The 27,845-nt window shown below is 38.0% G+C and overlaps 1 protein-coding gene across 3 annotated transcripts; it reads right to left on the bottom strand.

Moving 5' to 3' along the window:
• Positions 1-65: 65 nt before the first annotated feature.
• MTRR (5-methyltetrahydrofolate-homocysteine methyltransferase reductase) lies at positions 66-27,845 on the bottom strand. Of its 3 annotated transcripts, none has more exons than XM_010571427.1 (14): positions 27,702-27,845; positions 23,196-23,349; positions 21,021-21,138; positions 19,567-19,939; positions 16,471-16,593; positions 14,673-14,826; positions 10,880-10,968; positions 9,039-9,219; positions 7,169-7,211; positions 6,532-6,718; positions 4,154-4,272; positions 2,626-2,718; positions 2,360-2,539; positions 66-1,366 (listed from the first exon to the last, which is right to left on the bottom strand). In XM_010571427.1, exons 1-14 carry the CDS (start codon positions 27,843-27,845, stop codon positions 1,222-1,224), a joined length of 2,103 nt encoding a protein of 700 aa, XP_010569729.1. In that variant the 3' UTR covers positions 66-1,221. The 3 variants fall into 3 exon arrangements, with proteins under 3 accessions (XP_010569729.1, XP_010569730.1, XP_010569732.1); XM_010571430.1 differs by having other exon boundaries at positions 1,281-1,366; positions 2,491-2,539; positions 27,702-27,788; XM_010571428.1 differs by lacking the exon at positions 2,626-2,718 and having other exon boundaries at positions 27,702-27,788.

Below are 27,845 nucleotides of genomic sequence, written 5' to 3'. Positions count from 1 at the left end.
TTTCCATATGTTTTTCTTGATTCACCTACCAATTAACTAATAATCACTAGACAACCACAAGACTTGGAATAAGCGGATTATACATAAGGCAAAACAAAACAAGAATTCTCCCTAGGAAAAAAACAATGATTTGTCTAAAAAACTCTCTCACACTTTGTATTAATCTTTAAAGATCTAAGTATGACAAGGAACCAAGAAGACAACACGGATGTTTAGAAGTTAGGAAAAGCAGAGGGAAGAGAGAAAGGATTTGAAGAGAAGCATGGATGACTGACACTTTTACTCTTTCACCTGTGTGCACCCCAAATGGCCCTTGTTAGAAAGAAGACCAGATACTTCAACAATTTGCTTTCAACAACTTGATTTTTGCAGTGGATTGTCATATGTAAGGGCAACTGCTTTCAAAACACTACATTTTACTATGTCTTCAACTTAAAAAAAAATATTAGTTTAGTAATCTGAGAATATATTTACTCAGCAGTATTTCTCCAGCAACCAAATTCAACGCAACTGGTGAGTTTGCCCATAAATTAAACCACAAATATTTTAGAGACAGGAATGAAAATAAATTCAAAAGACTTATGCAGGAAAATCTGATAAGGATTAGCATGGAGTGTAGCAAAACTTTGAGATATGATGTAGTGATAGAATGAAAAAGCTAAGTATTTAAAGAAAACTTCAGCGTTGAAATTCTGCAGTAACCTTTCTGTGCAACACTGAACATTCATTCCTTTTTCCAGTTACTGTCACTGTGTAAGCTGAAAATATATAAATAGTCTCAGGAAGTATCTAGCAAGTGTTTAATTAAATCTTGGCAAGTCAGCAATGTATTTGATGGTGCATAGATCAATGTGTAACATATTTACTCTGTAGCTTCTTTACCTACGCATTATAGGAGACAATATATGATGTAATGTAAACATACAATTATACTTGTACTAGTGCAGAAGTTTTTACTTTCTACATTAAACCAAATCTCAAAATGAGAGAATCAAGGCACTGAGACACTCCATTAGGTAACACTGTTAAAAGCACCCACACTTCAAAAGGCAGCCTGGTTTGTTGTCATTTAAAAGGTTTCATGTTCCTGATTGAAAGGTCAATAGAGAAAGTTAAGATTTGGGTGACTACAGACAGCACTTTTGACAATGACTTTTAGTCAAAAGCCTGTGTTTGAAACAAAATCTTTTGTGTTACAAAGGCATAGGAAAAGCTAAATATTTAGCTCCAAACATCCTGCAAATATCGTTTTGCTTCTCGAAGCGTGGCCAGGATTTTCATTGCTTCCAATTTGTCAGCTTCCATTTCCATGCTTAAAATGTCCACTACAGCATCACTTACACCATCAGCCATGTGCTTCTTATCTCTGAAAAAAAAAAAAAAAAAGGCGGGGAGGGGAGGAAAATGCATAATAGTGCATTTTTTCTTTTATCAATAGCTTCAGAGGCAAGATAATATTGGAAAAGAGGCATTTAAAAAATCCCAAACAAAAATATAGCTTGTATGGCAAGATTCTCACTGAGTTTTCATGTAGCTGAGCATTGACAGTGACAATGGTTTCTCTCAATCAAACATTACAAAGTTTTCAGCATGCTGTAATTTATAAGAAAAAAAAACCCTTGGAAGCTTAGTTGAATTGTCACAGAGTAATTGTTTTCTTTTAGGGAGAATTGGACCTGCTGAAGTATTTTTTTATTATTGTATCACCATACGGGTCCAATATATAAAAAAAAACCCAAACAAAAAAAAAACCAAAACCTACAAACAAAACAAAACCTCCACTTACTAATAATGCTATTTTTAATACAAATAGCTGGCATTTATTCCTGAAGAAGAACATATTGACGTTGGGCTCTATATTCAAACAGTTTGTCCATTTATCAACAAACTTCCTACAGATCTCAAACCTCCAGGTAAGTTAGCATCCACAAAAAAACCTTCCCACTGTAAAATATATTACTATTACAGAGCTTTAGCATTCTGGCCTACCCAAGCCTGCAAAATAGCAGAAGCCTCTTGCTATCTCACAGCTGTGCAGTTTATCATCACATGTATTCAAATATCTCATTTTCTCAGGAGAAATCTTTCAGCCTGAAACCTCCTATAGCTTAACTGAATACTAAAAAAGAAAAAGAAATAATAAGTGACTAAAGCAACCACTGAAACTGTGTGGCTACAAGCTATGCTTTCAAGACCATATTGGAAAAAAAACAGACATAGTGATGAAATTCTAGGATTCCAGGAAGGCTCTTTCAGCATCATGTTGGTCCTTTCTTTCAGACAGCTCTAAGTCTCTCTAAAGCCTCAAACTTCTGCTAACTCTGTTCTTTCTGAGACAGTCCATCTGCACGCTACTCACCCACATACATAGAAGTAACCTCTCTCTTTCAGCAGGACTCTGGCAACTTCCTTAGCATAAAGCCTAATGACGTCTTGCACATATTTAGGCGGGGCTACTTCTGCAGTTGAAAAGTCTCTTGAGAAACAAACCTTAAGATGAGTTAACGTGCCATTTTCAAGAAAACATCTGAGCTCATCTCTGAAAGGCAATAGAAACTGTTAGTAATGGCTCAGAGATCAGCATTCCCTCATGAATACAAAATGAATGCTAAATAATGAACTTGCTTGAACAAATAGTCTCGATCCTGATGCCGACAACCAAAAAACAGCCATGTCTCTCCAAATTCCCAGTCTGCATGTTCTTCTCTGAGCTTTTGCCTAAAGAGACCAAAAAAACCAAAACCCAATCCTGTTTTATCAAGTGAAGAATCTAAAAGGTCTACAACCTAGTTCTCATTTAAAATAGTGCTTTAATAAACCTAAGGATTGGCAGAAATGTGAAACGACTTAAGGTAAATCGCAGTAAAACCCTCCTTATTTGATTTTCTTGACTACTCACTTTTGGCCCAGCTCAAAATCAATCAACTTCAAAGGGGTTTTTTTTGCCATAGTTTCATATTGGAATAGTCAAGACTGATGCTTCCAAACATCTTACAAAACTATCCTGACTGCTGAATAAGGAGATCATTACCCTTTATCCTTCCCTGGAAGCCCTATAAAAACACCTGGGAAAACTCAGCACAAAGCAGTTTTAAGCATGCTTTCCATTTAGCTGTAGAAACCTGCTAGACTTTATGAATAAGAATCTATTTACTACCATATCATCAGGAGAGTTATTGCATTTTCTTGAAATAATGCTGAAGGTATTACTTCAGAGGGGGTTTAGCTGCAACTTTCTAGTTACATTTTGAGATAGAGATTTCATTTATCATTGATCAAATGCTTATGAAATGCTATAAATCCTTTAAAATAAAATGCAAAATACTTCTGAGAGATAAAGGTATATTTAGGAGTTAAAATTAAGGATTGTAAGGATCGTACATAATGATTTGCTTAAAGCAGAAGCATGGAGTCAGACACATCATGTCAAAATTTCACTTTTCTCTCAAATAAAATGGTTTAAAAATAGTTGTTAGAGGACACAAGAAACTCCATTATCTTGCCGGAACTAATGAGTCACGTAGGAATGATATATGTTGATTACCTATAAAACTTGCAACCATTCCCACCCAAATATTCCACTCTTCCCGTTCTTCATTTGCTCCAAATGATCATGTTTTTACACCTCCTTGGTGATGTGGTATCCGTCACTTTTTGAACAAGCATCTCTTTGCCTTGCAAAATTGCGCTGCTGGAGTTGGAGGGGGGAAAAAAGGGAACTACCTTCCCTCAAATACAAACACAAGACTACTGCCCAGTTGTGGGTTCAGGTGCCAAGCTCCTCATCTTAAAACATCAAAATGTGTAAACACACAGAAATAAGGAAATGTGGGAGAAAACTTGACATTCATCATGCCAAGGCTTTTAATATAGATGCCACTTCCGGAGGAAATGGATTTTGAATACCAAACTTAAGCCAATCAACACTGTTTCTAAAAACTACCAACCTCTTACAGGACTTCCACTAGCAACACAGAGATAAAGGACTTAATTTCTTATTACTGTTTCTGCAATTCACCCAATTCCTCATATATTCACTACGGACATTAAATACAGTCACATGAAAGTATAAGTTGCATTTGTACACAAAACCTGAGGCTGTATTTTCTTCAACATAGAAAGGCTGCTTTCCATGTAACAACTTGGTACATACCTATGTTGTAGGAAACCAATAAATGGTGAAATTCCTGTTCCTGGACCAACCATCACGAACGGGACAGATGGGTCTGCAGGTAAGTGGAAAGTATTGTTTGGACGAGCAAAAATAGATATCTAAAATGAAATTACATAGAATACAATTGAAGAATATTTTTAAGCAGTGAAAATACCATGAAATTTTTAGAACCTTCAGGGTATTTACATAGTGTATGTGCCCAAACACCCTTCCATATCCTAAGCTTCAGAGTTTAATGCCACACAGACATTTAGAATAAAATTTCACATGAGTTTCTGAAAAAAACCACACCATATTTACAAACCTATTAATCCATCTGGAGGAAAACTAGAGAAAAACACACAAACATGAGTTTCTGAATATGAAAGTTGACTGGACCATAAATGTGGGGAATACTGTTACAGAATTCATAGAAAGTTTGGTGTTGGTACTCAAAGGGATGTAAAGCTAGTTTATTGCTATTATAGGCAACTCAACCTTCTTTTACATTGTGAACACCTAAAAATATTCCAATGGAGGTGAGGATTTGTTTATAGGGAATTGAAGCCTACTGATCCTGAGCTCGCTTTCTTAATTTTCATAAAAGTTTTACATGATCTCCAAAAATGCATATGGGTAAGAGGAGGCACATAAATGCTCAAAGATCTTGGAAAATGGTTCATATCATTCCACCGATAAACTCTAATTCTGATCTTCAGATCTGTGTCTGAAGGGAAGTCTAAATGTAATTTTCATAGGAACTCTACAACTATTCTCTGAGGCATGGCTAACATGATATATAGAAAATGATAGATGACTATTTTTAATTCTTTAAAAGATTATTCAAGACTTAGCAGCAGCCATAGCAGAGCTTCATCCATTAGTCATAAGCAAACATCCAATTTATTTTGCATATTAATTACTTTCAAGTTTAAGGAAGGAGTGAAGCACTAGACCAAGTTATTTTAACTTTGTTCTGTAAACCTGAGTCGTTTAGCACTACTCGTTTCTTATCATTTAATTCACTACAGATACTACAACATTAAAAAGGATTATTTTTCTGGTTCCATGATGGTAAGAAAATAGTATAATTCCTGCTGGTGAGGGGCAATATTTGTATTTCTGCTCCACTTACTACTTCAAATCACACTTGAGTTAGGAGGACATTTTCCCTATTAATGATTCCAAACGGTCATTCCTTTAAAAAATACTGCAAGTGGTAAACACATTTATACTGTAAAGTGTCTTCAATTAATCTAAGGTATTTTGCATAAGATCACACTCATCTATTTTGTACTGGTATTCCACATATTTCTGCAATCTACATGTATTGCTGCACATTTACATATGCTGAATTCTAGCTTGCACAGCAGATGCAAATAGTTTTGAACTTTACTCAGACTCATGTAATAAACATTTTTTTTTCTTTTTAACTCCACCTCTTTTTCATGTTTGATCTTTAATATACTGCAAATCAATTATATTGTAAATAAATAACAGAATACTAGAATAAGATATATGATGCACATATTAATGAGTTTGTCTTTTGAGTTAGTTTTAAAAAATGAAGATAACTTGTATGGGGTTTCCTTCCATTTTGCCAGACGAACACCTTGAATTATTGGCACAGTTTTCTTGTAACCAAATTCTATGCTTGTTTCCATTTTTCTTAATCAAATATAGATTAGACTGGCAGTAGTTCTTTTGTCATATTAATTATATAGTAGAATTCCAAATTTTTAATAATTAGCTTATACCTAATAAGTTTGAGACCAATTAATTACATAGATTCTCTGCCATGAAAGGAAAAGGAGGAGGGAGGAAGTACCTTCTCCTAATAATACCCACCATGCCAAACCATCTTTGATGGACATCAGAAATACCACAGACAACTGTCCCCTGTGTCATATTCAATAACTGGGCCTTTGCAAACTGTGTGAGAGCTGACAAGAAGTCAGTTTTACAATTTCTCTCCTATTACCTGCACCCTTTCTGGAAGTGACCAAGTGCCTCTCTCCTACAACACTAACAGTCATAACCATTTAATTGCACAGTGGTATTTTAGTCCACAAAAACATCATCCAAGACTCACTTAGGACTACAGTGGGGTATAAAACAACTCTGGCCTTTCAGCAATGGGAAGTTTCACAACTCAGGTATCCACAGATAAAGTAAAATGTAAGTTTAGCAACTTAGCAATGAAGTTCTAGACACGTTACAGAGGGAAGGGTAAATTTACAGGTAGGGCAGAACTGCAAAATGAAGGTGTATACTGCCAAAACACCTGCATGATATCAGAGCAGTGAACAAAGAAACCTGCAGTTGTTTCAAACATGCATAAATTTAACGGTTAAGGAGTTTAGGTCTAATATTCATACCTTTTCAGTTGAAGAGCTTCCTCCTTTTGTATTCAGAGTGTTTTTACTGGGGTGCAGTAGAGGTGCAACTAACTCAGCAAGCCACCCTGTACATACTCCTTTCCGTGAGACTGGTCTAGCGGGACAGGCAGGGAACTCCACAATATTAAATACAAACCACAGTTTTCCTGGCTGATATAAGTTTGAACTGCAAAGACAAAAGTATAAAAAGAAAAACCCAAACCTGAGAGATAGCTGTATAATCTCACAGCAGGTCCATTTGCAGCCCAAACCACCTCAATTAAATCAAGATTCTCAGTGTTCAAATAACCATGTGATATTCATATATAGCTAGAAAACGCCTTAAGGTTGGAGTCAAGAGGCCAGCGCCTACAGAAGGGAATCCAAATTCCTACCAGATTCACGTGTGTGTGAGCTTGTTCTTGAGAACTCTACCAAAGTCTTGCCATACACTCAAAACAATGTTGTTTGAAACAGTCAAATCCTGTGTTTTTTTGCAACAGGGACACAATCACTTTTTCCTCAGGTTTTATCCTTCGTTCCTTTCTTTCTTCTTTAGATCATAACGTACACACACACATTTGAGAAAAATGCATACCTAAATTACCAAGGAGATATAGTCTGAATATTTCATTACCTTGACACTGAATAGGATCTGGCTTGTAATTTAGGAAGATGTTCTGAAAAATAAAAAAAAAAATTAAAAAAAAAAAAAAAAGCATCACTTATTATTTGATTCACCCCAAAGAAAGTGAAAATATCATATAATCAGTGTTTACACTACAACAGATTACAAGCATATTATAATTGAACTGTAATTTTATCCTATTAACATTCAGTGTTTGTGGTTCAGAAATAAGCTATTAAGTCATGAACTCTACTATGAATGTTTTTAGACTTTATGGAACATCTGTTAGAGATCCTATAAAATGAGGCCACAACAGTTAATTTATGGGGTTCTTGGTCAATTAAAAACAACTGTAAGGTGCACAGAAGAGATGCCAGTAGCTAGTGGACAAGGTGAAGCTTGAAATTTAATTTTCCCCACTTCTCATCTAAGAGCTCAAAAGCTCTCAGAATAGGAATTACTTGATTGAAAGTTTCCTATATATCATGTCCTAGAAGCAGATATGCCAGTTCAATTTCAAACCACTATGAGTACCTAAGCAAATTTTTGAAATCACAGCTAAAAAAACAACAGAGACATAAGTTTACTGGGCATTTTTTCAATGAGAAATACACTATATATATATATCACACACACACATTTATATCTATGTATGTATGCACATATACAGAAAAGCTCAAACTCACTGGTGCCTTCAAAGGAATGACTTGCATGCAGACTGCACATTTTGACTGAGGAGAAGGGCATATTAAAAAGAGACAGACCTATCACTAAGTGAACAGTGTGGTGGGGAATGGTGACAATAGGCAAGCAATACCAGAAAAATTGGGTGTAGCAAATGCCAGAAAACATACAGTGGAGTAACAGGGTAACATGCAGTTTAACTGCTTTCTAGTTGTTTTTCCACATGTACCACTGTTTTGCAGATGTTCCAACTAGTACCTGGACATCCTGACATATTTTAAAGATGCTCTGATACGTAAGATAGTTGCGAGTCAGAGTTAAGAAAAGCTAGTTCAGTGAAATCACTTAAAGAAGATGCTAAGCCCATTCAGCACATTACTTCCCTGGGGCAACACATTTTAAAAACTTTCAAATTTCCTTTTATTCAGTTCAGTTGCTACAGCATGTTCCATACCACTTTGAAAAGCTAAGTGTTTTTGCTTTCACTGTGAAAAATCATGTATTTGTATAAAGTGAAGCAGAGATTGTATTTATTTTCTTAAATCCCCACAGTGTACTAAGGAGGAGAGATTTGGTGTAGGTGTGGAGAAGACGATTGCAAGAACATAAAAAGCAATTTTTTGTTTCATATAATGAAGCATATTAAGAAATTCTGGTTTTTAATCTGGAAAATAACTGCCAGTATTTTCAGATGTATTTGAGATGGTTACAGTTGGAGTCTCGTTCCTTCAATGTTTCATACAAGGAACCCAGTGAGCGTGTTGGACATTCCATAAATACAAATATACTGGGCAAAGCTTTCCATTTTAACAGGTAAAGCACAAGAAAAGAACATGTAGACAGGGAAATCAGGAGTTGTAAAAACATGTCTTTTTTAATTGTAAACAGTTAATGAATGTTTCTTAAAGACCCGAATCCTGCAAACACCTTATGCTTAGTTTTTATGTACAGGAGCAATCCAGAGTCAGCTGAAGCATAGATATGTGCCTAAGTGTTTGCAGAATGAAGGTCAAAGACTACAAACTGGAGAACAGAGCTTTGATCCCCAACAATAGTTTTAGTTTGATCACTATGGATACTATAATATTTCTAAAGCAGTTAACTGAAAAATTATTCCCCTTCCTTGGGAAATTGAACATTTAGTCTGATGCATTTTCAGAAACCAAATCTAATTATATTTAAATCAGACACTTACCAATTAACAGGTTAAGTGAAGGCTTGCAGCTTGGAAAAGCATGAAGTAAATCCAGCAAGCAAACATTAGAATCTCTAATAAAGCGTGTGTAATCAGAGGCTCCTTGTCTGCTGCAAAGCTCTTGAAGCCTCCGTTTTTCTCCCGCATCACTGGTACATTCTACAAGAGCTCGCAGAAATGCCTGTGGGGAAGAAAGTAAGAGTGAAGGGTAAAAAACACTTGTCCATTTTGGAAAATGGTCACAAAACTGGGTTGTCTGGGGACAGGAAGCAGTCACCTGATGGGTTAATGGATAATACAATTTATTTCCCAATGCACACTTTCACCTACTATGAAAAATTTACATTTCTCTCTTTTTTTTTTTTTTTTTAATAGGCTGCCCCTCTAATGTCTGGAACAAGCTAGCAGATCAGAAAATCCTACTTAGCCTGAGCAGGGGAGAGACAAATAAACAGGCACAACCCATTCCCTGAAAATTTCCAAATTTATGAAAGGCTTTCTTATTTATGTATTTGCACTTTAGTTAAGTAAACAGCTCCATAACACAAATTAATTCAAGACAAAACACCATTTGTTAAGTAACAGAAGCTAGGAAAGGAATAATAAAAAGCCTTAGAAGAGATATTACTGTAAATAAAGTATGGTATTTAATGAGTCATGTAAATATCACTGTGGTGTTTTATTCCATACTTTATGCCTACATAATAGTACTGCAAGCTTTTCTTAAGGGAAAATTAAATTGAGCATTGTGATATAAAGTAAAAATCAGATGTAAATAGTTACAAGGTTTTTCCAAAAGCAACATGGAAACAGACACAGGGCATAAAAGAAAAGTGATCCAAAACACCAAGTGTGATCAGATGACGTATTCTACACAAATGAATACCTGGAAAGTAATTTGAGTGTGCTCAAACACTGAACTTCCGGACAATAGTTTTGAGTATGGAGTTAGATAAAGCACATTCTACAGTGAACAGGTAGTAAAACAGATAGGTTATAAAAATTGGCTTGGGCAATATTCCCCAGCCAGCACTCTCTGCCTACTCTTATTGTTGAGACAAATTTTCAAAATTGTTAAATGCAGTTTTGAAAAGCTTGAAACAGTTGGAAGGTTGTCTTCTCTTCTGCTGCAAAATCCACTAAATTGAGTCAAAAGGTCCTTCCAAAAACTGATTTCCCTCAGAGACCCAACCAACACAACTGTTTAGCTTCATCCTTCATACAAAGTTATCTTTAAAATGTGTTTTGACAATACGAGCAATACACATGCATTTCCAGTTGCAAGCTTTCAGCTTTTTGCAGGCACAGAATGAAAGGAAGATAATGTTCACACGTTGTGGGAACAAATACTGTACAAGCAAAAATCTTTCTTTGCATTCTGCCAGCTAACTGAAATGCTAAGAAAAGTTTTAAAATAATTTAAAAGACATTATGGTATGTTTGCATACAGCAACATGCGTATTTTCAGTGACAAAACTTGACAGATACGGCTTCCTCTGATTTGAAAGAATGATTTCTCTAAAATGCCTATGGGGCCAGGTTCAGTCAACCTTCCACTTATCTGGCACCAAATATCTAACACTTTTCTCTTTACTTCCAGACTAGTTAGGAATCAAGGTACTGCAGAACAGGAATAGAGATTTCAGTATCTCATAGCTTGTCAGATAAAGTCCCGCAAGTGAAATTTCTCAGAATAAAGTACAAACAGCAGCACACAAACAGTCAATCCTTATTCACCAAGAAACATGGTAACTACACACAAAGCAAGGGTAGATCTGTAAGAGGCCATACAGCATTGAATTACTAAGGATTTATCTTTAAAAGAACAAACACATAAACACCTTTTTGGGAATTGCTCTTATTTCCAGACACCAGGTTAGAATGAATTTCAGAGTGCTTCTTTCAGGGATGTGTTGTGGACGAGCTGCTCCTGGTTCAGTGGGAGAAAAAAACAAAAAAACCCATGCATCTATTAACATCCAAAAATGGCATCACAGAGTGCTTGTTCCTTCAAGAAATACAAGAGAGCTAAACTGCATTCAATTCTGTATGTTTGAGCCCCAGCTGGTTAGTGGAAATTATAAAGTAAACAGCAAGACAGTTTTCCAATGAAGTATCAATCACAATTTTTCCAATGAAAAGTCAAAACTTATCAGGAAAGCAGGAAACAAAAAGAGGGGTATAATACATGAGTGTTCAAATAAGTTTCATTTCTAAACCACTCAAGGCTTTGTTGTCACTTTCCACCTTGAAGAAATTCAGAGGAATGCTTACCAAAGAAAGGAACATACACATTTTTTCCCCTCCATCAATAAGCACTCCTGAAAATTGGAACATACTTAAGTTTTCTAATGATGTAGCCAAAGGTGTATGCAGCCAGTGCCAAGGTGGAGCTTCTGAGGCCCAACAGATCCAAGAGGTTTCTGTACTAGCACATAATCCCTCCTGTACTCTCTACAGGTTCCACTACTGGGAAGGAGGTACACTGACATCCCATCTATCCCTTCATGGAGTCAGCTAGCATGCAGCCAGACTTATCAGCCTCATGCCATGTCATGCTAAAGCAGCTATTCTAAGTTAACCCACAAAGCAATATAAGAGCATTTATGTGACAAAACACCTTTAATTAATAAGATCTGCAGGTCCCAAATCGTTTCTTTACAGACCCACCATGCATGTTGGGATTTCTCTTGACAACATTGCTTGGCTTTGACCTCTAGCTACTGATTCTTACTATGCTTTTTTCCATGCTCAAGAGCCCTTTAATACTACAGAGTTTTCGCTCCAAGAATATACCTATATAACTTGTTAAATTACCTCTTCATATCAGCATTACTTGACTGAACCCTTACTACAAAGAACAAAATTTACTTTTAGAACATAAAAGGATTGGCGTAAATATAATGCAGGAAAGAAGCATCCATTTTCACATTTATATAAACTTCCTTCTCTTGAACATGCTGACAGCATGTTACAAGTAGTACTTAATTCTCTTCCTAGGATGCTCATACATACAGTAAAATAACTACAGAAACCCAGAACTTGAACAATAGACTTTGTACCAGACTGCAAATAATTTCTGTTTTGTCCTCTCAGTTGATCTCACCTACTTCATCAAAGAATTCATAGACTGAACAAAGAGAGGTTGTGAACAAAATTCACTGGAATTCCTGACAAAACTTGAAGATGCAGCAGAGGCACAGCCTGCTGTTCATGCTCTTCTCTTCTCCCAGGTTTTTCAGCTCTGTTCATTCAGTAAACCCACAACCACAATAGTCTGTAGTAACTATTACAAATTCCTCAGAAATGTGAATGCAGTTAAGAGACAACCATCTCAAAAGGAAAGCATCTCTGGAACATTGCTAGGAATTGCAAAGCTGCATTAGAGAGCTGAATTCTTTGGTATAGATTGGTAACAAGAAGTAATTAAGTTATAGCAACTTAATGAGTCTCTGCTCACCAGCACAGCTCCAAAGGAATTAATTTGGGTTTGATCCTAAACCATTTAACTTCATAACTGCAGTGGATGAAAGTCATTGTACAAGCCATGACTGGAGATCAGTGGATCAGCAGCAACTTGCTAGGTCCTGGCCAAGTATCCAAGGCAAGTGTAAGAAGTCAGCATGGTTTGCTATGGGTCACTCAGAAGACTAAAAAACAGAACCAAAAACTTTGATTCTCTGTGCTGCAATCCATTGCTACCATCTTCCTTTCCATTATCGTTCATTAAGATTCACAAACAGGCATGACATATTACATACAAGATATAGCAAAACATTGCATAAATGCATTATTTCACATTTTTTCCCCGATTAGTGCTACATTAGGCAGCCAGAGATGCAATATCCTGGATTATTTACACATAGGATGAGAGCACTGATATTCCAAGTTTCACTCAATTATTTTACCAACTTTGCCTTGGAAGGACAGTTTTTTTGGTATACAAGAACAATCAAGGGACTAAGCTATGTTCACTTGGCTATACAGGTTCTGTTCCACATGGAAGGTGCTCTGACACTCCAAGTGCCCTGTTAGGGCAGTTTTACGTCCTCCCTGCAACATCAGTATAGCAGAATAAAGGAAACTACTATAGGCAGTAAGGAGAGAATATCTTTCTGTGCCTATTCAAGGAGACCTTCACTTTGAATGTGCTGTTGATGCTGTCTTTAACTTAGAGAGAGACTCACAATTTTATGCAGCTAGATAGCAGGGCTCTGATTTGCACAGAAAAACCTACTAGCATTCAGGAGGGACAAAATTTCAAGCCCTTCTTCCTATGAAGATCTGATGCTTTTGGCCCTGCATTACCTCCTTCTTCACTGTAGCCTTCCCTTTCCATTGCTTCCTGTGCAAATGTGATTGATTCTGTAAAATCTGTAAATAGTGTAAGCAGCAGAAGTGGCATACCTGTGAAATCCCCCCACACCACCCAGTCTCTTGCTGCTTGCCTGGGCATGGTTGTTGGGCCCTGGACGGGGTGACACTGCCTTGAGTTTGAGGGTGCTCAGGACCAGCCCTGATCCAAAGAGAGATTGCTACAAAGTTGGGACCCTCCTGGGACCTTTTCTTTTTTCTTCTTTTTTTGGGGAAAGAAGCAGGTGTGTTTAGAGAGGGTCTGTCCCAGAGGAACAAGGACAACAGGCGTTCCCCAAGAGGGCGGTGCAGAGGGAGGGGGTTCAGCACAGTGGGGCTGGGTAACGGCCAGACCAGATCTGCAGACACAGGGCTCATTCCCAGTGCAGGGACCAGGCTGCAACTGATACTGGCTCTGCACCACATCTACCCGGTGACCCCTCCCAGCAGAGGTTAGTTACTGGAGTCAGGATCAAGGATGGGGATCAGCTGGGCCTGGACATCCCATATGATGTTACCACATGGCCTGTCATGTAAACTCACCTCATTAACAATTGAATTACTCGGCAAGTCCAAAAACAGGGGTCCATTTACACCTCACACTTAAGGGACAACTTGTGTTGCCCTCACTGATGCAGGGAATCTTGCCATGGGAACTGCTTCACCCATAGACTAAACCAACAAAGAGCGCTACCCCATTCTGCAGAACTAAAGGCACAACTCAACAGCACCATTAAGACATCAATTGCAAGGCAAGAGAAGAGTAATTCTCACAGGCCCAGCTGGCAGTACACAGGCATACCTTGAACCTGCAGCTACCCTTTCTGAGGTTTGGGATCATAAGACTCAGCAGAACAGATCCACATAGACCTACAAGCCCCTAAGTCTTCTGCTTCAGGATTGTGGCCCTCTTGGGATGTAAAACAGATTGATGTGAAGTGCTGTGTAAGGAGGGGTTTTACTTTCAAGTGGGGGATTGCTGGTTTATGTGATTAAAGACTCATCTCCATAAACATAAAGGAGCACAGAGGAAGAATGAGATGGATGAACGCCAATGCCAGGCTCAAGTTCCCAGTCAGAAGCTAACTCATCTACAGTAAAATCATCAGCAGCATTCTATGTGTCCTCTTGTTTTTAACACATCTCTGTGACTTCCAACATGCCTCCATGAAATGACAGCTGTGTCCCAATATTAAAGATAAAAATGTTCAAAAGTATGCATACCAATTACTACCAACACAGAAAGAAGCATTTGTTCATGAGCAGTGCATCACACCATACCTTTCTTTTTAGTGCCCTGCTTAACCTTTACACAAATGAAGTACTCTCCTTTTTCAGAAAGTCCTAAGATTTGAAGAAGTTCTTCCACCTCATTGACGTTGTTGGGACATATTACACAGAAGGCATCTCCAGGCTGGTAGTCAAAGACTGTATCCTGTTTTAAAATATGAGATCATTTCTATTAAATTGTATCATAAACCACGGCTGACAGCATCCCCGTTCCTAACAGCAGCAATCTTCCTACTATCACAGTCACATGAAGTCCTGTGTTCTTTTACTCTGTACTAGTGCTCCACTGTTTGGATCACATCAGAAACTAAATACTCGTGTTTTCTTTTCAGGTTTAACCTTACTAATTAGAAAAATCTTTCCTTATCTGGTTTAAATATTTGAACACTTTTTAGCAAGAGCTGCTGATCAGCCTAAACAGAAGGAAAATAAATATGTATTAACAGGATGTCTTATATAATCAGCCCAGATCATTAATTACTGATGTACTTTGTCTTCTGGTTTAAGAGAAGCAGAGGAATGAAGTCCTCATAATTAATGCAACTTTGTATTGAGATACATTATCACTAAAAGAAGATATGCTGGTTAAACTATTTGATGAACTGCAACTGAAATGACCCCAACTGTTTTTATTTTCTGGAGCTAAAAAAGTAAAACAGCAAGGGAAGAGCACAGTGAAAATTAAAAGGCATCTCAGATCTTAAGACCTGGATTCTTAGTTGCCTGAGGTTCTTGTGCCCAACTGCTAAAACCCTACTCAAGCTTTTGCCTGTTATAGAAACATACAGAATTATACTTGCATCATTATGTTTCCCTTATGCATCAGGTGAGGTGACTTGCATACACAGGCTGTTGAGAATGTGAGGAAAAAAGGGCACAAAATGTTCAAATTTTCAGTGCGTGCTGATGGCAGGACATATGTATACATACAAATATATGCAAAAAAACATGTCATCTCAGAGACTCACTTGCTCAAAACTTGGTAGACTTTATTTAAAACTGAGATTTAGAGATGTCCCATGGAACACAGATTAGGCTAACAGAGCTCAATAGAAGTTACTGTCAAAAATCACAATATCCCAAAGGCATAATTCTACAAATTTGGAAAACCGCTCAAAAGCAACATATTTTCCTTTCAAAGATTTCTTGTAAAGTAATATCAAGCATTCTTTGTCTTTCATCTTCAAACCAGTCTACAAAATATGATCTTACCTGAATAAACTAAATCAGGTTTTACAGCTAGGGTAACAGAAGTTGACAGTCTGAGTATATTAATAAGTCAGAGCAAATGAATGAGAGAGCTAGAAACAGTGCTCAAGACCTAACGATTCTTACCACTTGATCATACTAGTCAAATTATTACTTGTGTAGATTACCCACCACAAAGAATAGTCACAATTTACTACATAGTTTCTGAATATTTCCTAAATTGTATACTTACAAACTAAAAGATTATTCATTTTCAGTATTCCCTGTCTGCCCTTCTCCACTGCAAATTCCCTTCAAAAAGATCTTTCAGCCAAAACAATATCCATGGAACAACAAAGAAATTAATCTGACACTTCATTTCTGTTTTGACTTCCAGGGAGTCATACCTTTCAGTGAACAAATCAAGCTTTGCATTTACAAAATGGATCAGCCTAAGCTGACATCCTGTTGTATAGGGAATTATTTTTTCTTTTTAGACAGTCAAATAAATCATTTTCCCCCCAGTTATGTACTATACATAACACACATGCATTTCACCCTTTATTTTAACCCACTAAAGAAAAAGCCATCACTAACTTACTGCAATATCAAGTTCTAAGAGCAATGCAGTTTTTATTGCATCTTCTCTAGTGAGCTGAACTGCTTTTGTAACTGGCACTTCAAAGGTTGTTCCCTCTGAAATCAGTGAGGACAGATGTGGATTCTGAAAAAGAGGACATGAAAACTAAAAATACATGACAGCTTACTATGACATACAGGAATTAGTGTTGGTACAATTTTTTTGAAACAATCTTAGAAAACAAATCAAAACAATAAGGAAGAACATGAATCTTCTATATACACAGAGTGTTTTGCTCTACATTTTTAAAAATCACATCCAAGCAGTAACAGGCAGGTATTCAACTATAAAAAGTCAGTAGGCTTGAACAGCCTAATGGGCCTAAACGACTATCAAATGCAGCTAGCTGTTTCCTTTTTCAAGAGCTGCCTTGAAAATAGCCAATTAGAGAATGGCATTTATGTTAAACCTCCCCCCCCCCCAAATTCCTGCCTAATTAAAGGATTACTAGGTGTACAGAACAGACATAAGAAGTAAGAACAAAAGCCATTTAAAAACATCATTGCAGATTTACAGAATAAGACTTCGGGGTGCAGATGGGGCTATTATTACAGGCAATTTATAAGAGGAATTTTAAAACCTACAGTTCAATTTAGAGCTAATCAGCAAACTCCACACTACAAAACAGCATCATGCTATGGCACAACATTTCTACACAGGTGAAAACGTGCCTCAAGAATAAGTCCAGACCACCTCTGTCAATGCCTGTCACTTGAAGATCAGACTACAGCCCTCATTTCTCCATCACTATTGCCAGCAAGCTTCATTTAAGATCAATACAGACAAAAATGAAAAGAGGTGGGAGAGATACCAAATGTCCATAACAATACTCTGTCAAACGGAAAGGAATTATTCTACCAGTAAGAGAATATTGCTTAATCTTAAGATTTCCTATTTTTATAAAAAGTAGACAGGAGAACCACTTGAGACCAACAGTTAGAAGTTTTACGATTCTCTTAAAATTTTGACATGGTGATTAACAGCTTGGGCTGTATCAAGTTATTGTGCATCAGCTGGACTGTGATAACTGTCTACATTCATATTCCCTCCAAGGCAAGTTCAAGGCATAGTGAGACAAAGATTTTTGAGCTAAATTATATTATCTCACACTTGCCGCAAAGGCTTAAGATCCAGGCCGTTACTGCTCTGCTTAGTAATAAGCAGGAGCTTGTTAATTCAACCCTGAGGCTCAACAGCCCAGGGCATAGATCATATAAGTAGCTAGAGAGACCGTGTACCCAGACTTCTTTAAATGGCAGGGAGACTTTCTTTGGCAATAGCCAAACCTCAAGCTGATGGATTTCAAAACAAGCCAACTTCAGCTGTGCTTGGCAAAAAACACCTATGGTTGTTGCAGTGCGAGATACCGGAAAAGGACATGAATTGTAGGGTCATGTTTGTTTTTACAAATAGGATGCATCGCACCTATTTGTTGACAAGGTCTAGCCAACTATGTCAAAAATAGTGCCAAAGGAAAAAAACCAAACCTGCGTTTGGTTCTTTCCAAGGCTCAAGCCAATCATCCAGCTTTATACCTGAAATCTGAACTATAATCTCTATCTGTCGCTCAATACCAGGTTAGCAGATTCAGCTTTTTCAATTTGCTGTTTGAAAGCAAAATTTACTTTTTTTCTATTTACAGAACAGTTAAGGCATCAATATTAGAACCTGATCAGTTATTTCAGAGATCAGCCTGGATATACGCTATGATTTTAAAATAAGAAAATGGGCTTTTTTAACCACTTTAACACCACTTTCAATCCCGGTATTAGTCTTTAATCAAAGAGTACCTCTAAATCATAAATCTTTGTTTCAATAACTTGGATGATTTAATTCAACAACCTGAGCAAAACCAACCACAATATGAGGTTTAAAAGAAAAGCAAAATTATCCAGTGTTTAAATTCACACGCTCTTATGAAATTATATTAGCTAGACTAAGTGGTTCTCTCAGCATTACCATTGATATTCTCAACCGAGAGAGTGTCAGGGCCCTGAGGATACTAATGGGCTTTCATGGTCCTGACCAGCCTCACCAGAGGAGTCCACCCCCAGCTCTGCTTCCAGGCGCAGGAGCACCATCTCAGCTCAGCCCTGGGTCTTCAGTCCCTGCCTGAGCCACATCACAGGAGCACTGCCGGCAGCTCAGCCGCAACCATGCCCATGGCTGGCCACAGATCCTGTTGATCCGAGCCTGGATCTACAGACCGACTTCCCAGCGTGGCCCCACACCTGCTTCCCTTCCACAAACTTGCCTGATGATCTGCACTCCTGGCTGATCCTGGCTGCCATCTCCTGGTTTGTGTCGCTTGGGTATCGGGAGATGGGGCTGGCTTTTTTACCACGCTCGGCTCCTGGCTCCCTGTCATTTAAAGAGCAGCCAGACCTCACTACTCCCTCGCACAAATAACTAAAACATCTGCCCCTTGGCAGGCAACCAGAAAAGTTTGAGTCATGCTTTCCAGTTCATTTTGAACACTAAATATGCAATTGGAGATGATTCCCAGCTCATGCTAATTCTTCTCTTTGTACAGCAGGTCTTTGTTCAACATGGCTTCACAGGAATAGCACGCTGGCTTTTGATCTACAGTTCATCTTCCATTTCCAATAGTAAAATTAGGATCATGTTTTTACAATGACAAGTTTCTCTGTTATTAAATATGCAGCAAGTTTTTGAGCAATTTTACACCCTCTTAAGGCATTCTGAAAGTTCTAAAAATTTGAACAGAAATTGTGCTATATTCCTTACTACAGGAAGAGGTTTTCACCATCCTAACGTAAGCCACTGAGGATTTAATTCTTCCATCCCTGGCACTGCAATGCCAAATTATTATTTAGCTAAATTGTACCTTGACATAAGCGTCCATAACTCATGTGGTGGTAACTACATTTTCGCAATATAAAAGTATCTTTCGCTTACATTTCAAAACCCTCCTGCATTCGGGGACGTATCTCCTTTATATAAGTATCCACCTGCTCTTTTGAGCCGTATGTAGGAGTATACACTCATGCTCCTAGCAGAGCTGGAGGCTTTCATCATTCAAAGTGAAGTCCTTACCTCACCATGGGTGTCCTGAAACTGCACCTCTATATATTCTGGTGGCAAGGCAGGAATATTAAGAACAGACTGAGAGACAGGAGGGACAGAATGAACAAGTGAAGGTTCGGTGTCTCTAGTTGAAGCCACAAGATTGATGTCAACCAGTTTCTGTGACAGGACATCAGAATTCCTCACTCCCTCATCTTCTAGCTTCAAGTTCTGTACTTCTGAGCTTAAGTTTAGTTCATGTACGCCATGCAGGGCTGCAGAGAGTGAGCTAGAAACAGCATCGACAACACTGCTCATGCCTTCTTTTTCTTTCTGCAATAGAAATGCTTCCTTGAGGGCAAACCAAAGTCCATCAATCCAAGGATCAACCACTAATTCCAAACTGGTAAGGGAGGTAGAAAAAAACAAAGAAAAAAGGAATGGATGAATTACTGTGACTTACTGGACTGTTAATTTACAAATAATGAAAAGACCACACAAGCTAAAAACTCTCTTCATTTTCCATTTTTAATATATATCTGCAGCTGTTGCCAAGATTACTTTTTTGTTAAGAAAATATTTTCATTTAGTTATTACCACTATGTAAATTTATGAAGTCTAAAGTGTATAACAGCCTTGCTTTTCTTCCAGTTTCTCATTTTTATTTTCTTATGCTGAACTTTATGGCAGGAAGTCGAAGAGATGGTAGCAAAATATGCAACTTTTCATTGTGCAACAGCAACATCATAGCTTACACTAATGGTCCATTTTTATTATTTTAGAACACAAGATATAAGTTTTATGGTTATGGCAATGTTTGTGTTCAACTGTCTTGCATCATCATGCACAGAACCGATATAATCTGCAGTTCAAAATAAGTAAGCCAAGACTGCAGCCTACCGGCCAGAAAGAACAACAGAACAGGAAGGGAGTTGTTTTCTTATATAATTCCTCTACAGCAATCGAAAAAACCTTCTTAAATAATTCCTCTGCAGTGATTAAAAAAAAAAAAAAAAAAAGGGATGTTTTACAGAAGAGAGAAAAAAATTAAAAAACATTGTAGGGTTTGCCTAAAGCAGCTCCACTGCAAGATGTGAGCTCAGATAAAAGTCTGATGTGTATGTAGAAAGAGATCCCACAACCCAGTACCACACATACTGGGAACTGGATTTATTTTTATTTGCTTCAGTAAACAGACTACATTTTTAAACCCCTCCACTTATTCCGAATTACGTAATTTCTAAACCTGCTAAATACCTTCCATTTTTCCAGGCATTACAGAAGTTTGCTCACACTTCAAAAATGGAGTTTTATTTAACGGCAATTGAGATTGAAAAGGCATACTGTGTTCAGACAGGACTCATTCCTACGAGGTGGTGAGTATTCAGGTTCAACTGATTTCAATGAGTTCAGAACGTTTAGCCAAATTCACATGTAATTATTGCATCTTGAACAAATAAAATCCAAATTCATTCAGCTCTTACCCTACACAATCATCTGCTAATCCTGTGTCATAGAAGTGCTGGGCACCAAGTTCCTGAAGTCGTCGGTCTACTGTCTTTCCACCATTACAAAAGAACGTGTACTCTGAATCTCCCAGACCTAGCAAATTCAAGAAAAGAGGAATCGTGTCAATCAGCCAGCCACCCAGGCTACACAGACAAAGATCTGCAAAGACAATACAGGATTTTCCTGCAGGCAAACAGAAGAATCTGATATAGCAAAGTGCATATTACCAGGACACTTTTATGACCTTCAAAAAAAAAAAATTGTGTTTGTCCCAAAGTAGAGCTGAAAAAGTGGTTCCTCCTTCACAAATGTAAGACACAGAATCTCTCTGAAAACACTTTGCTTTCAGTATTTCACATTTAAGAATAATGTTGCTTTAGTTTGAGGCTCTTAAAAAATACAAAACCACTCTTATAGGAAAAATGTAAGGAATTGAAATAATTAAAAAGAGTGAAACTGATAAACTGTATGTGAATTACCAAAAGAAATTCTCTCACCTTCAGGTTAAAATTGTTAATATATGTCAACAACATAAGGGAGGGAGTATTAAAAGTAATTAAAAAATATTGGAACCTTGAAAAAAATTAATCAAACATAGGAGTGATTTTAAACAATATGAAGTAACAAATGTAGGAAAACATGCATAAGGGAATCTGGTCCAACATCCTCCTCCCCAGGAATCAGAGATTTCTTTAAAGATCTTATTTTCACTGCACTGGGTTTTCTGCCCTTTAACAGTCATGAAGATGTTCTGTTAGAAGAAGATGCTCTTTGTTATCAGTTAAACAGTCAGTGGAGTCAGGAGGTATGTTCATGGAGGACCTGAGATTTTAAGTTCTCAGCTAAAGATCTCACCCTTAAAGTGGTCAACAACACACACCTCGTCCCTAACAGATGCTTATCTAACAATCCCAAAGACCACTGGCCAGGCAGTCTTCACAAATTCTGTAAGTAATCCACACCACTGTTTCACTATCCTAACTATGAAAATTTTTCACAGCCTGACCCTTTCTTGTGTGCAATTTCAAACCACTAGATCCTTATTATCCCCACCTAATAATGGACTATTCCTTTCTAACAGCCTAATCTTTCTTTTTCTTTTTTTTTTTTTTTAAAGACTTCTGCTCCCTCTCAAGGATGGTACTTAAAGTGAACACTTCATTGGACAAGCTGAAATGGATACCATAAATGTATTTTAAGACATAACTTTTTAGACTAGAATCGCAAAACATGTTAAAACTTAGATACTGTAATATCTGTAACAACAAAAATAAGTATTAATACAATGCTTATATTCATAGATGCATATGCACATATGCATTCAGTCAGCTATGAAAAACCTAACCATTTCACAAACTGTAATGTATAACTAGACAATAGCATAACATTTTCTCAAAACGTTACATGATTAGGATGCATATATTTCAGACTTCCACATTATATATCCACTAGAAATTTCCTTCTAGGAGGTACTTTCCTCACTAAAAATCTAGACGCTTCCTCGCTGCTACCTATCAACTTAAACTTGTCAGGCAAAAATAACCAAGGTTCAAATAGAAGTTTCTGGAGTTTGTTTAAACACAACCTAAAAACTCAACAAGCTGACCTTACCATCAGCTCAAGATATATCAGATGCATTTTGCCAAATCTGTATTTTGCGTATCAATCTTTAACCTGAATTTACGTTCCTTCTATTGATGAGTATGACCTTCAAAATTTAAAAAAAATTATTGCAAATTTAAAAGGATGGGATGATCTTAAAACATTATTTTTTAAGAACATTTTATACTGCTTTTCCCTCTGTATAGAAAAATGCCCAATTACTCACAAAGTCAAGTAAACTCATGTAGTCCATAGAGACTTAACATGAAATTAAAACTTCAACAATTATAGATAGCTTTTATCATATGTTTATGCAAAGAAAATTAAACTATTAAAAAATTAAATTTGTAGCTTACATTCAGATAATTTCTGTGATACTTTTCCTTTCCTGCCCATAGAGGACATTACACAAAAAAGCTGTTTACGTTATAAAAATAAATGTTTTACAAGCACTTAAAAAACCCCAAACAATCTATTCATAAGGAAAAAATACAAAAATTATTCACCGATAGATGAGTGCTGCAATAATATAGAAAATACTAAATCACCTAGCAATCCATACTGGAGATGTGCAAAATGATCAGGTGGCAAGGTCGTGTCTTGAATTTTCTTTACAAACTTGCGGGCAGTGTCTGGTGGGTCTCCAGTACCGGTAGTAGAAATAACAATAACTACGGGATCCTTTTCTGTTTCCAGGTTATACTACAAATAATAGAACAAGTAAGTTACAAGGTGCCATTTGATACCTATTTGTGGCCTTAGATATTATCTTCCACCCTTCCTTTTCCCAAAGGTAAATGTTTAATCTCACCTTACCTCTATTAAACCACAGAAAGACTTTCAAGGAATCACAAGTCATTTTGGGGATGCAACTTACAATCTTGGCTGGAGTTTTCAAGACCAGATAGGGTAAAGCCCCGAGAAACCTGCTCTGACCTCAGCTGACCCCGCTGTGAGATGACCTCATGAAGTCCCTTCCGAACTGAATTATGCTATGATCCCATGCACAAATGCCAAGGGGCAGCATTTTGAGCAGGCTAGTACACACACAAAGAATACTTCGCAACTGCACTCAGATTTTTGTAGATACAATCACAATTACAGCCATAATCCTGATAATTCACACAGAAGACTGGGGTGTGCCCATACAAACTGTGGGGATCTTTTAAGTTCCATTAGGGATCACTTGGTTCTGTCTGTTAACTTCCATGTTACATCTGCCTTTGCTACAAAACCCCCCATGTTTTGGGGGAACCAAGGTAGCTCTGAACAGTCACTGTGCTCTACAGTCTGATCCATTCTGGCCCCTTCCCCCTGCCCCCAGTTCATTTCTCTCCCCTTTGCTAATACCGACCTTCCGTATTTCCCACGGTTTTAGGGGGGCTACTCCCGTTATGCCAGGTCGACAAGAACTGCCTGTATTTGGGATTGTGCATCAGTTCCATAAATTCAGGTCTCGTGCAACCATTTATTACTTGTCAAGTAAAAAGAATTCTGTTTCTTTGATTATTCCAGCTTTCCACCGACGGCGGGCTCCAGCACCGTGCTCACGTGCCGTCTGTCAGGCCACCCGCACAACGCGCTCTTTCAAAGCACCCCTGCAGGCTACAGGCTTTGAATTACACAGACAGCGAGCGACCTATGTGAAACCCAGCTCCGCAGAATCACAGCCACCTTGTTTGGGAGTGACCTCTGGAAGTCACCCAGTCCCACCCCGTGCTCCGAGCGGGACTAACTGCCAATGCTGTATTAGGTCAGCTATGGCTCTGGCTGAATTTTGAAAACTTCTAAGGGTAGAGGTTCCACTTTTCTGGGCAGCCTCTTCCACCCAGAAGAACTTCTCCACTAGTGTCAAATCTGAGCTTATCAGACTGCACTCAGTGGATTTTGCCTCCTGTTATACAGTCTTCTGCTGCCAGGAAGAGTTTGGCTCGAGTAGGTTGCTATCAGGTCACTCCGTAGCCTCCTTTTTGCCACAATAAGCAGCCCAAGCTCCTTTTACTGCTCCCTGTGGGTTTCAGTTTAAACTCTCTCCCAGCATTCCAAGATTAATAAAATAGTATGGTTATGAGAAAGTATAAATAAAGATTGCAAAAGATGCTACGTTTCATTTCAAGCAGTTTCAGGACTGCAATTCAAAACTTCAGAGTTTGAGGAGTTATGTTCTAAACACTTCCCTCAATAAATCACCCAAACCTTATCCCCTCCTCAAGTCATGTAAAAAGTTACCCCTTACACCTACAATCCAAAAAGGTTAGACATACAAAGAAACAGAGTATCAAGGGGTTTTGCTGCTGTCATTTTTTCCAAAACCTTCGAAGAACCTAAAAGCTGTTGCATGGAGCAACTCAAATTACCGTCTGGAACTGTGTCCTGCCTCTGACAGTGGCCAATAGCAGGTGGCTAGAGAAGTACAAGAGAAGAGAGTAAGCATGCAAGGATAATCCCCAAGTGCTTTGCCAGACTTGAGTGAATTGTGGTCCAGGGATGTTCCAAACTGAGGTTTTGTCTTTCACAAGTTCAGGTGAACTCCAAGTACCCACAAATTCCCGAGACTTCCAAAACTGAACTCTAAGTTGTGCAAAAAAAGGTCCTAAGGGTCCTATTGCAGTAACCCAGATTTTCAAAACTTCCACAGCTGATTTGGTAAGTACAAATAAAACAGCTTTTGCAGTGCATTGTCACAGGTGACTGCTGCATTTGCAAACAAAAGTAAATTCTTCAAGTAAAAGAAGCAAGGGTCTATGGGTGTCACATAAAATTTACATTAAATTGTGTTCCATCAAAAAAAAAAAAAAGGAAAAAAAGATACAAGCTCAGAAACTAAAAAGTGGTGTATTAGAACAGAGGTATGATTAGTTCACTAAATTCTTGCTTGCTCCGCTGCACATTTTCTTCTGCAAAGTTGAAGACCTTTTGGAAGCCAAAAGTTTGGCGACAGAGGTCCTGCACTAATTTGTGTCAACTACTGGGAGGTCTGATATATCACTAGACCAACAAGAACCTTACACAATTACACAGTTTTTTACTCTCCCTTCCACTTCTTCCTATATCCTTAGTGTTACATCTTTGTCCCATTCTTTCTCTTTCCTTCAAAAGTACTCCTCAACCATGTACAGTGAGCAGCCTGCTCAAGCTGCAAATGACTGCTGAAGGAAGAGGATGGGATCAGACACCCAGCTATGTCTTATCCAGAATAGTATGTACCATGGCAAATGTTCTTATTCAGACAACTCATCCAAGGCTGACTACATGCACTGTGACACAAGATGATCTCCATTTAGCCTCCTATTTTACTGCTCCTACCTCACTTCCACTTCATTTCAGTCTTTCATCAAGCATAAAAAGCAATCACAGTAACCAACCAAAGATTTATGACCTTTTCTCACCTACAAGAGTGTAGGTGAGAGATACTACTTGGAAATCGCCAGTGTTCCCGAGACTTGAGCGGTATTTGACCATTCATTTTTGTATGGCAAGAGGATCACATTATGACTACTGACTCTGTAGCCACCTGTTCCACCCACAGACCTTCACAGCAATCCCTTTTAAGTGATGACAAGGTCTGAAAAACACCCAACAGCCGCATAAAGATGGGCCTTCTAGCTGACAAATACAGACAAAACAGAAACCTCTTACTTCCTCGCCTAAAGTATACACACACAGCTCTCTGAATTGTGCTTGTTGTGGAATAAACTCTCAGATCTAACACGCCCGAAAGTCTTCACAAGAGGTTCCACCAGATTCAAGCAACCTCTTGCTCCAGTACATTACGCCACCCTGCCTTCCCCTCCCCAATTACACTTAAGCTTCTAGAAGTTCCCTTTATTTACAGTGAAGGCTAAGGAAAAGCTTAAGTGATGAAATCTACAAAGCTGCAGAAATTACTTTTTTCCTCAGTGCCCAATTCTCAGATTCTCAATTCAGTACATCTCTCTACCTCATCAATAACTCGCAGCTCTGAGTTGTCTCGCCAAATTTGACAAAATAGATTTATTCAAGTGTCAGGCCAGTAACAGGGCTAGAAATATCCTGCCTACCGCCTTCCTGAAACTAATCTCCCAACCCGTCAAATGCAGAAGAAATGAAATGGAAGAATATAAGGACAATCTTCACATCCCCTGCTGGTTGCATAAAAGTCTCTTTGTAACACTTTGCTACAGACTTGGTGAACATTCATTCAAAAGCAGATGTCCAGCTACCCAACATGTAGTGTATCCCCCAAGAAAGCAACCTGCTAAAAAGGAACTAAATTATTTTTATAAACTTCTCACATTTTCAAGTGCACGGAAAAAACTCTTTTAGGTGTTATTTTCTGCTCATCTCATAAGAAATACCAGGCTATCAAGTTTCGTTTGTTTGGGTTTTAAGTGTTCTTGTTTGAGGACATACAGTTGAAAGTACTTTGTGAAGGAAATCACAGTCCATATTGCTTTTAGTTACAGACAGACAGGAACAGTTTTCAGATCCTTACCCTTCGATAGCAGCAAATAATAAAAACCCACTTCCTTGCTCCAGCCAAGCTTTTTATTTCTTTCTACAATATAACTTGAGTGTATCCAGTGTGAACTGGAGGGAGTGCATATGCTAAGTAACTCAAGAAGACCCCACAAAAGCTCAGGGTTGTGCTGCAGCCCTCAGTTAACAGAACACAGGACCTCAATGCAACATAAAAACAACAGGGAAAAAAAAAGTGTCATTTCTAACAACAGGAGAGCTGACCAGTAAATACTGAATTCATTCACTACTGCATACATAAATAGTTTTCAAGAAGTCCCTGCACTGTTGTTAGAAGAGAGATCAAAAACATATTCATTTACTGTTCTAATAAAAAAAAAAAAATCATTAGAAAGATGTACCTTTGGCTAGTAAGCGTCTGTGAGTATTGGTCCAAATTACTGATTCATAAGAAGCAAAAGTTTAAAACTAGATGGTGTATTTTAGGTGGGTACATGTGCTCAGCCCTCACAATTATTAACAGCTACCACTCAAGCACATGAAGAAAAACGCAGCTCTTAAATACCTGTTTTTCAAACCAGCATGGAATATCTCACCTTGTCCATTTCACTTATACAGTGCATATCAGCTTCAAGTCCACGGGCACCTGCTTGCTCCCGTATTTCCTCAGCTATGGCTTTTGCCTGCCCCTTTTGTGTTGCATAGAGGAGCAGAAACCTCCTTTTTAAATCACAGCACAT

This window comes from Haliaeetus leucocephalus, unplaced genomic scaffold (genome assembly GCF_000737465.1).
Source record: "Haliaeetus leucocephalus isolate CR32 unplaced genomic scaffold, Haliaeetus_leucocephalus-4.0 Scaffold328, whole genome shotgun sequence".
Taxonomy (NCBI): Eukaryota; Metazoa; Chordata; class Aves; order Accipitriformes; family Accipitridae; genus Haliaeetus; species Haliaeetus leucocephalus.
Note: the sequence above shows the minus strand (reverse complement) of the source record. Positions and strands in the feature narration are given on the sequence as shown.